At 31.1% G+C, this 10,912-nt stretch overlaps 2 protein-coding genes across 2 annotated transcripts; one reads left to right on the forward strand and one right to left on the reverse strand.

The window, feature by feature from the left end:
- Positions 1 to 200: 200 nt before the first annotated feature.
- LOC145813367 (hydroxyproline O-arabinosyltransferase 3-like) lies at positions 201 to 4,098 on the reverse strand. Its single transcript, XM_082908655.1, has 4 exons — positions 3,363 to 4,098; positions 2,854 to 3,038; positions 1,598 to 1,707; positions 201 to 474 (listed from the first exon to the last, which is right to left on the reverse strand). Exons 1-3 carry the CDS (start codon positions 3,424 to 3,426, stop codon positions 1,645 to 1,647), a joined length of 312 nt encoding a protein of 103 aa, XP_082764781.1. The 5' UTR covers positions 3,427 to 4,098; the 3' UTR covers positions 201 to 474; positions 1,598 to 1,644.
- A 4,484-nt stretch (positions 4,099 to 8,582) lies between these two features.
- Positions 8,583 to 10,049, forward strand: LOC145812992 (uncharacterized). Its single transcript, XM_082908247.1, has 3 exons — positions 8,583 to 8,871; positions 9,226 to 9,544; positions 9,848 to 10,049. The coding sequence occupies exons 1-3, from the start codon at positions 8,583 to 8,585 to the stop codon at positions 10,047 to 10,049; spliced, it is 810 nt and encodes a 269-aa protein (XP_082764373.1).
- Positions 10,050 to 10,912: the final 863 nt, after the last annotated feature.

Raw genomic sequence — 10,912 nt, forward strand, 5'->3', positions numbered from 1 at the left:
TAATTTCCTTTTTGGCTACCAATTGGTTAGTCACTAACAAATTCACTTCTTTTTTTTTTCGCTACTAAACATTTAATTGCCAAAAACTTTATTTAGTTTTTTTTTATTATTATAATTAATTTCTTCACAACCTGTATTTATTTCGTACAACCTGCACCCTGTATTTAAACAAAATAATACATATATCTATTTCTATTTCGTTTCAACAATACAAAAATTTGATCTTTTAACATCAAATTCTATACAAATCTGAATTATCCAACCCAAAATAATAATTCCATACAAACACATGATGGGAAAATTCTACATCAAATGTCATTTACAGAATATTTTGAAAGTGTAAACATGATGGGAAAATTAAATTTATTTACTAAAACACTTGCTTAATTTAACAATGAAGCCATTGATGTAAACGCTTCTCATCCTTCAAGCTTGCTTCATATAGTTTGGTACCTTTCTTTCTGAAGACACCAACTGCAAAATAAAGCAAATGTAGTAATGCAATCAGAAAATCAAGAAATGGAATGGAAAGATGCAATAACATTTTCCAATACACCCATTGCCCACGTCTTATAAAACATTGTAATAATCGCACCTTCAAATATAGTAGGAAGCTAAAAATCAAATATAGTAGGAGGCTAAAAATCATTAAGTGATCTATAAGTAAATCCACAACTATCAATCATTAATCTAAGATGCAACAAAATTTGGTATTTTCTCAAGCATAACTTAGCAGTCAAAATCATTAACGCATAACTAAAAAATATATATCATTTGACCATATTACTACAAATATTCGATTAACGTAATTTTTTTTAATAGTAGTCAATGAGCCTTGCATAATAAATAATTAAAATTATTAAAATTGTCTGAAATGGACTCAGTCGAGCTCTCACAGCAGCTTGTTGAATTCGATGTGCTCAAGTTTAGACCAAGTAGTAGAAATGGGTCTTCAATATGCAGAATGCCCAAAATTGACTTATTTTCATATGATTAAACTAACCAACACATTCAAATAAGTACAAGAATCTGAGTGAGTTAGAGCATAAAATTGTCTTCAATCCACCTAGTTCTAACTAAATATGAATAAAATATATGGGGATTCATCAACGAATGAGAATTTAACCACAACATATCTCATCAATAAATGCATACAAACAAACACAATGGTGAGATTATATCCAAATTTTTGATGACCATGTTCCATGGGCCTTGGCTAATTATGCAGTGGTTTGATTTGCTATTAATGTCTATCTCTCAATAAAATCACAATACTCTGTAACAGAGTTACAATGGTGTACATATATTGGTGACCATGTTCAATTGTGAAAGCAGATTGAAACAGATTCAAACACCATGTTCCAATTGTTTCTGATAAATTTGTCACTTGAGCATAGAATCAAACACTTGGTGGGCAAAAAATTTAACAATCCACATATCAAACAAACAATCACCTAAACCAATGATCCAAATTCAGAGTTTATGATCTAAATTTTCTAAATAATAATAGACCATAGATAATGAACCCAACAAAATACTAAAACCCAGATGAATGAAGCAAATGGCATTACTAATCCGTAAAAAAATAAATGAAAACCTGGAAGAGTGGGCATGGTGCAAGAAGCGACGGGCTTGGGCGACTTCTCAACCTCGACAAGGTACGTACGGCAGTTTCCGGCAATGGAGAGGCGGGTGTGGTAACAGAATCTGGGAATTTCCAAAAAAACTACAAATCAAACTCCTACGAAAAAAAAAAAGACAATCTGTAAAAATAATTTTCTTGTAGAATATTTACTCTTAGAATGATTTTTGGGGGAATTGTTGTTGGCCAACATTTGTTGTAACTAGGTTCATATATTTTTTCAATTTTTTATTACATATTTACTGTCGAGCACAAATATTATTGAAAACTGGTAACCATTACTCATTGGGTTGTTAATGTTAATATATGTAATAAAAAGTGCACATGAAATTAAAAGTGCATTCAAATTTATAACTTAGCATTATTTGGTTTGAGTCATGGTGAAATACTGAACATAGTTAACATAACACCAGCAACAAGAAAAATTGAAAATCAGATAATATGAAATTATTCTATAATACCCAAGAATAACACACACATGAAAAGATTAAGCACAGATCTGGGCTTAAAAACATTCATAATGCTATTTGTAAATATATATATATATATATAAAGTAATTCAAATGTGATGCTGGATGATCTCACATTATGGATGAACCTAGTGTACAAAACTCCCACTAAAGTAGGGTCTGGATATACAACCTTACCCCCCATTATGGATCTGCAAATCAAATATTGTTTGCTGGATGGACAAAATTTATAAAATTGTATGTCCTATTCAGTTTGGTTGGACACCCATTTGAGTGAAAGAAGTAGAGATCTTTTATAGCTAATCATTTCAAGAAGTGTGAGATCTCTCAAATTTCAATCTAGAATTCAATTGGTATATCCCTTAAAATCTTTAAATTACAGAGTTATTAAAAGTGCTTTTGAGTTTCAATAAAAACTATATCCCAAAGAAATATTTTTAGTTATGAGGTTGTGGATGAGAAAAAGAGAACACAGGAAAAGGCCCAATCTAAATTAGTTTGAGATTCTAGGTACCACAACCTAGTATTTCCGTTAACCAAAAACACCATATAAGACCACTAAAAAGCAATAACATCATCTCCATATAAACAAAAACTCACTGGAAGCATTTAAAATCAGGCTCATTTCATTTTGAACTTATAAAATTCAAACCACATCTAAAAAAAGTAATAACAGTTACTAAAAAAACTACAGAATGTAGAATAGCAAGTCCTAAGTACTGACAAAAAAAAGACTCTTACCCAGTCCAGCCCGTCTGGAAAAGGGTCAACCACAAAAGTTGGAATCTCCTCCATCAAATTGTCTGGATTTCCTGAATGCAAAACCCTAGTGAATCCTCCCATATCAGAACCTGGCATGGCTTTAACCTTCTTATACCAATAATACATGATCTGGCACTGCCACTTGCTGTAAGGTGCATCTGTGGCTGAGAATGAAAAAATTATAAGGAAATATTAACCCAAAGAAAAGGGACTGGTTTCTAAAATTGAACCAATAGGTAATTCTCCAGTAATTATCAAAAAGGTAGAGTAGCTTATATTCTAATGTTGCTTTAACTAGTAATTTGGTCTGATTCTAATAAGAAGGTTGTTGTGATTGAATCATTAAAAAGGTAGAGTAGCTTATATTCTAAGAAGCACCTAAGGAATTTTAAATGCTCCTCACGTAAGAATGAAAGCAAAATCTGCTGATTCTTGTTGTGATTGAATCATTAAAAAGTAATATAGTACTGATAATTGTCAAGGCTGACCTTTCTTCTTCTCCTTTTTTGCCCCTCCAATAATGCTCCATTTGTTTGGGAATGTTTTCTGCATTACGTAAAATCTCAAGCTGAACTTATTTATGACTGATGCAGATACATTCTGATTGTTGTAACTGATCAAGTATTTGTAAATCCTTTGCCAAACTTGGCATATGGAGACCAACCAGTTGCATTCCCATTTTCTACATAAAACCAAGTAACACCAGCAACAACAGAGATAACCACCAAGCCTCACAACAGCTAATCAATCAAACCACAACCTCAAATCAGAGCATACCAGCATACCACAACCTCAAAACAGAGTAGGAACAAATCGTATTCAACAATTTATCCAATTGGAAATCACAAAAAAATTGAGGGAAATCGTATACAAATCTTTATTCACAAAGAGTGTACATATATATATATATATATATAGAAAATAAGATACCTAGTGCGAAATGGATGGAGAAGAGTGCTTTCGGTGGTGCCACATCAGTGAAGCAAAACGAACGGAGAAGAGGGCTTTCGGTGGTGCGATTCGAACGAAGAGAGAGGGCTTCCGGTGGTACGATTCGAACAGAGAGAGAGGGTTTCCAACATTGCTCGGGTCCATGTGAGAGGGCGAGGAAGAGATCGGTGAGAGGGTTTCACGAGCTCAGACTAGAGAGAGAGCGAGAGACAGACTGGGTGAGATTAGGGTTTTTTTTTTTTGGAGGGGGGAGGGGGGGAATGGGAAAAAAATAAAGGGGGGAGCGGGAAGGGGAAAAAATAAAAGGGCGGGACTGAAAAATTAAAATAAAAATAAAAAAATAATTAAATAAATTTATTTTTTGTTAAAATATATATTTTTTTGTGGTTAATGAATTTTTTTTTTTTTAATTTTTTTTTAGTTATTAAGATTGAAAATTTATTTGTTTCATTTTTATTTTAGTGAAAAAAAATATTATTATTTTTTTTTTGTAGAAATAGGGGTAATATATATTTTAATGAGAAATATTTTCCACTAACATAAAAATTAATTTTCTGTAGTCAATGAAAAATAAAAAATAGACACAGAGAGAGAAAGAAAGAGAGAAGAGTGATAAGTGAGAGAGAGAGAGAGAGAGAGAGAAGAGTGAGAGAAACAAACAGACACAGAGAGAGAAAGAAAGAGAGAAGAGTGATAAGTGAGAGAGAGATAAAGAGAGAAAGAGATATATATATAGAGAGAGAGAGAGAGACAGAGAGAGAAAGAGATAGAGAGAGACATATAGAAAAATAGAGAGAAACAAGAGATGAGAGAGATATATAGAAAGAGAGCGAAAAGAGATGAACGAGAGAGAGAATAGAAAAATAGAGAGATAGAGAGAAGAGAGATGAGTGAGAGAGACAGAGAGAGAGAAAAGAGAGATGAACGAGAGAGACAGAGAGAGAAAAGAGATGAGCGAGATAGAGAGAAGAGAGATGCGCAAGTGAGACATAGAAAGAAGACAAATGAGAGAGATAGAGAGAAGAAAGATGAACGAAAGACACATAGACAGATAGACAAACAGACAGAGAAAGAAGAGTGATGAGTAAAAGAGAGAAAGAGAAGAGTGGTGGTAGTTGAATGGCATTTGCAGTAGTGGTAAATGTGGTAGAGAAGATGGGTGGTGAGAGAGAGATATGAGTGAGAGACGAATAGAGAAAAGAGATAGAGAGACAGAGAAAGAGACAGAGTGATGAGCGACAAAGAGACAAAGTGATGAGCGAGCAAGTGTGCCGTCGCAAATAGTTTCGTCTCATATACCCACTTTTTCTTGTAGTGAAGAATGAGAAGGAGTTGTGTGTGAGAGTGAGATGAGAAACGGAGAAGGGTTAGGCAAAATTTTGGGGGGAATCCCAATTTGAGAGGGAATTTCAAATTAAGATAAAAATTTTGTGAAAATATTTGCTGCTAATTTTTTTAGAGATGTGAAAAATAGATCAGGCTTGTTAAATTAATATTTTTTAATTTTATTTATTGTTTATACTTTTTACTTTATTGGAGTTTTATGACTCAGTTTGTGAAAAAAAAAATTACAAAATTTAGAAATATTTAGAAAGTATAAATTTAAAAATAAGTCTTACAAATCAGATTTATTTACTCATAAGTCAATTGTGAATTTTTTCTACACACTTAGCCCTCGTTTTGATAATGAAATTTTTTTAAAACTTTTTAAATATATTTTTTGTGTCTGTAAAATGATTATTTCATTAGTACTGGTAATAATATTGAAAAATTTATTAAAATGATAAATAATTGGGATATTTTGTCTTTTATTTGTGAATTTTGATTTATTCTTAATTTATTAGTGTTATTGAAATATGATGATGTAAAAAGTATAAATAGTTTAATTGTACTTTTTAAAAATAATAAATTTATTATTAAAAATTAAATTCATCAGACTGACTTGTAACTATGCCTTTAAATTTTTGCAATGTAAAACTATCGACAAACAGCCAATAACAAGTTGCCCATTTTAGCATACCTTTCACGTGAGGGCCCAATTATTACAATTATTAAAAATAATAGTCTATTTTCAGAATTTAATTTATTTTTATAATACAATTATTACATTTTAAAAATATTAATTTTTTAAAATTACCTTTTGATAGTATATTTTTTTAGAAATATCAATTGTCATAATTGTTCTGTTTGTATTATTAATGGATTTAAAAAAAGGACAAAATAAGAAATTCATATTATTTTAATAATTAATTTTTTTAAAAAATTAATATTTTTAGATAATAAAAATAAAATAAGATATTAATAATTTTGGATGGTGGGTGTACAACCTAAAAATAAAAATAAAAATAAAATAAAATAAAATAAAATAAAATAAAAATAAAAACAAAATAAAATAACTATTTTTTTTAGTCAAATTTTCAAGTGGAGACTAATGGTATTGTTATTAATAAAATAAAATAACTATTTTGTTAATTTTTTTATTTTCATTCGGCTACCAAAAAATGTAGTAGCCAAAAGTAGGTCATTGGCGACTAAAACTCATTTTGTCGCCGAAACTTAACATTTGGCGACCAAAATTTTGGTCGGCAAAGATTAAAAAATAATTTTTTTATTTTCATTCGGCTACCAAAAAATTTGGTAGCCAAAAGTAGGCCTTTGGCGACTAAAAGGAATTTTGTCGCCGAAACTTAACATTTGGCGACCAAAATTTTGGTCGGGAAAGATTAAAAATTAATTTTTTTATTTTCATTCGGCTACCAAAATATTTAGTAGCCAAAAGTAGGTCTTTGGCGACTAAAACTCATTTTGTCGCCGAAACTTAACATTTGGCGACCAAAATTTTGGTCGGCAAAGATTAAAATTTAATTTTTTTATTTTCATTCGGCTACCAAACAATTTAGTAGCCGAAAGTACGTATACAGCGACTAAAAGAAATTTTGTCGCCGAAACTTGACATTTGGCGACCAAAAGTTTGGTCGGGAAAGATTAAAAATTAATTTTTTTATTTTCATTCGGCTACCAAACAATTTAGTAGCCGAAAGGTACCTCTACGGCTACTAAATTTTTATTTAGTCGCCAATTGTCATATGTTTAGCTACTAAAAATTGTTTTAGTCGCCAATTGTCATATGTTTAGCTACTAAAAATTGTTTTAGTCGCCAATTGTAATATCTTTAGCTACTAAATTTTTTTTAGTAGCCAATAATCAACATTCCCCTACTAAAAAAAATTAGTAGCTAAAAAGTTGACTTTTGCCGACTAATATTATTTTTGGTAGCCAATTTCGTGACTTTTGGCGACTAAATTAGTTTTGGTAGCTAAAAGTGGTCGGCAAAAATGCTTTTTCTTGTAGTGTTCAATCCAATTATTATTATTATTATTTTGATTCATGGGAAAACGGCAACAAGGGTTTTTTTTTTTTTTTCTTTTTCTCTCTTTGTTGCTTTGCAATTTACCAACTTGCGATTCACCATATTAGGATCACACAATACAAATTTGGGATCACACTATAACCTTGATATCTTCTCTTCATTGTTCACAGATAACTTTATTTATGATTTTTTTATTTTTAAATAAAAATTATGAATATCAATTTATAGTTATTTGTTAAGTTTTGATTTGTAAAAAAAAATTAATTTGTTATTATTTATGTTAAAATAAGAGATTTTGATATGTTAAAATCATGAATCTTAATTGGTGGTGATTTATATTAAAAGTAAGGATTTTGGTTTGTTGATGTTTGTGCTAAAATTAGAGATTTGATTTGTGCTACAATTAAAAATATTAATTTCTAGTGTTTGTTATTTAAATTAGGGACGTTCATTTGTTATAATATTGGTATATTAGAAATTTTAGTTGTTGTGATTTGTGCTAAATTTAAATTTTTTGATTTGTATTAAAATTGGAGATTTTAATTTGTGGGAGTTTGTGATTTTGATTATGAATTTTTATTTTGATTTTTATTTTTTAAAACAGTCATGGAGAAATATTTCAAAAGAAAATCGAAGTAGGAATCATTTCTTCCTCAAGAAGAAGATTATAATTATTCTTCCGCAAAACAAAGTTGCATAGATATCAACTTAGTAGACCTTCCTGCAGATCCAGGACTACAGCCTCGAATTATGGACTATAATGCTAATGATTGAGACCAAAGTCGTAGGGCATATCTACAAAAAGGTCCTTGTCAACCTCATGATCATAATTTTCCACAAAAATCATTTGGACAAAAACTTCGGCGATTTAATCGGGCTTGGTTTAGTGAATTTCCTAATTGGTTGAAGTATAGCATAGCAAAAGATGTAGCATTTTGTTTATGTTGTTATCTTTTCAACCCCATTATTACAGATCAAGCTGGTGGCGTTTCTTTTATTGGTGAGGGTTTCTCAAATTAGAAGAAAAAAAAAATTCAAACTCATATTGGAGGTCCCAATAGTGCTCATAATCAAGCTTCGAGTAAATGTCAAGACTTGATAACCCAAAATCAACATATTCAAACAATTTTTTTCAAACAATCCGATCAAGCTCGAATTGAGTATCGAACCCGTTTGAATGCATCGGTTGATTGTGTCAAATTTCTTCTAAGACAATGACTTGCATTTCGTGGGCATGATGAATTTGAAAATTCAAGTAACCAAGGAAATTTTCTTGAACTTATCAATTTTCTTGTTGATCATAATGAAGATGTCAAAGTGGTTTCATTGAGCAATGCTCCACAAAATCTCAAGTTGACATCTCCTGATATTCAAAACGATATTGTAAATGTCCGCATTTAAAACTATCAATGTGATTATTAGACATCTTGGTGATGCACTTTTTTCTATTTTGATTGATGAAGCCTGTGACATATCAATCAAGGAGCAAATGGCAGTTGTAATACGATATGTTGACAAAAAAGGCCAAGTGACTGAGCGCTTTTTAGGTATTGAGCATGTTGCTAATATGAATGCTCTCTCACTCAAACAAGCTATGGAAAATTTATTCTCCAGACTTGGATTGAGTATTTCCAGATTGCGGGGTCAAGGATATGATGGGGCTAGTAATATGCAAGGTGAGTTCAATGGTCTTAAAACACTTATACTAAAAGAGAATCCTTGTGCATATTATGTTCCTTGTTTTGCTTATCAATTGCAAATAGCACTTGTAGTCGTAGAAAAGGATCATGATCAAATTGTTTTACTTTTCATTTTGGTTTCTATTGTGATGAATGTTGTTGGAGCATCATGTAAACGCTGAGCTATTGTTAGGGAGAAGCAAGCTACAAAAGCTGTTGAGACACTTAATACTAGAGAGCTATCTAGTGGGCAAGGCTTAAATCAAGAAACTAATTTTAAACGTGCTGGTGATACACGTTGGGGTTCACGCTATGGTACTTTAGTCAGCTTGGCTGGTATGTTTTAAACAGTGATTGATGTGCATGAAATGATTTCGAAGAATGGCTCAAATTCAGAACAACAAGCAAAAGGAAATGTATTGTTGGACTCAATTCAATTATTTGAGTTTGTATTCAACCTTCATTTGATGAAAACGATATTGGCTATTACAAGTGAGTTATCGCAAGCACTACAAAGGAAAGATCAAGATATTGTTAATGCCATAAATTTAGTTCAAATTTCTAAAGTACGGCTCCAAAAGATGAGGGAGTGTGGGTGGAAATTTTTACTTGATGATATTTTGTCATTTTGTGAAAAGCATGAAATTGATGTTCCCCAAATGGATGATATGTTTGTAGCTCGAGGGAGAAAAAGGCACAATGCTCAAGAAATTAAAAACTTACATCACTATCGTGCTAAGTTATTCTACATTGTTTTGTATATGCAAATTCAAGAACTAAATGCTTAATTCACTAAGTCGAACACTAAGTTGTTACTTTGTGTGGCATGTTTGAATCCATCTAATTCTTTCTCTAGTTTTGACAAGAAAAAGTTAATTTAACTTGTCGAATTTTATCCCAAAGAATTTTCTTCAGTGGAGCTCATGGTACTTAATGATCAACTTAATACATATATTATCAACATGCTATCCAGTAGTGAGTTATCAAGGTTGAATAAAATTGCCAATCTTGCTAAGAAAATGGTGGAGATTGGAAGAGACAAAATATATCCATTGGTGTATTTGCTCTTGATTTTAGCATTAATCTTGCCTGTTGCAACTACTACTGTTGAAAGGGTATTTTCAGCTATGAATATTGTAAAGAATTGGTTGCGGAATGGAATGGGTGATGAATGAATGAATGATAACTTGGTTGTCTACATTGAGAGAGAGATTTTTAATGGCATTGACAATGATACTATCATGGAAAGATTTCAAACGATGAAAACTCGTCGGGGTCAATTGTAAAAGTTTAAAATTAAAAACTTTTTGTCATGAATATTACTTTTTAATGTTTAATATTAGCTTGAAAAATTAGTATTATGTTATTGTTATTGATTGGGGAAGAAAAATTTTAAGATTATAATTAATAAGTGCCCCCTACATTAAATTTCTGCCTCTGCCACTATATGTGAAGGGGGGCGGACAGATCTTTGGGACTCTCGTGGCACCGGACAATAAAAATAGATGGACAAAATGCCCCAGAAATACTTGGATTTATTTCATAGATGTGAATGGTCTCCACATCCATGGAAATGGACAAATAAATGGTCAGGGTTCGACCTGGTGGTAGAAATCAAGCTACATAGATAACAACTTGGAAGAGCAATACCCTGAAAAAGTATTTCTATTGATATTTTTACTATACTAACGGAATAATTATGTACCCTGAAAAACTCTTAGAATAGTTTTTAAAATAATTTTCAAAATATTTTTTAGATACCTTCTGTTTTACTAACATGGATATTGGTACATTCATAGTTTTTTATTTTTAAGTTATTTCAAAATAATTATGTGTTTAATGAGAGATTAATTGTTTTGATTTTTAGGCACTTGTGAATTGTGATCGACTGAAGGTAAGATTGTTGTTTATGGTGTTTAATATTACTTCTCTATGTTTTCTGTTTGTTAATTTGATTGTAAATAATTATCTACACTCTCTCTCTCTCTCTCTCTTATGCAGGCTTTACGATTTCATAGATGCAATAGACTTATGTCCC

The sequence above is a fragment of the Camellia sinensis genome, chromosome 15 (assembly GCF_055761805.1).
Source record: "Camellia sinensis isolate YWXY chromosome 15, ASM5576180v1, whole genome shotgun sequence".
Taxonomy (NCBI): Eukaryota; Viridiplantae; Streptophyta; class Magnoliopsida; order Ericales; family Theaceae; genus Camellia; species Camellia sinensis.

Coding starts and splice junctions, on each gene's coding strand:
- LOC145813367 (XM_082908655.1), bottom strand. CDS start 3,426: ATGCAGAAAACATTCCCAAACAAATGGAGCATTATTGGAGGGGCAAAA. Junction 3,039..3,362: donor AAAAAAGGAGAAGAAGAAAG/GTCAGCCTTGAC, acceptor TTTCATTCTCAG/CCACAGATGCACCTTACAGC. Junction 1,708..2,853: donor TTCCAGACGGGCTGGACTGG/GTAAGAGTCTTT, acceptor GGAAATTCCCAG/ATTCTGTTACCACACCCGCC.
- LOC145812992 (XM_082908247.1), top strand. CDS start 8,583: ATGTCCGCATTTAAAACTATCAATGTGATTATTAGACATCTTGGTGAT. Junction 8,872..9,225: donor TGGGGCTAGTAATATGCAAG/GTGAGTTCAATG, acceptor TGTTTTAAACAG/TGATTGATGTGCATGAAATG. Junction 9,545..9,847: donor GTTCCCCAAATGGATGATAT/GTTTGTAGCTCG, acceptor CATGCTATCCAG/TAGTGAGTTATCAAGGTTGA.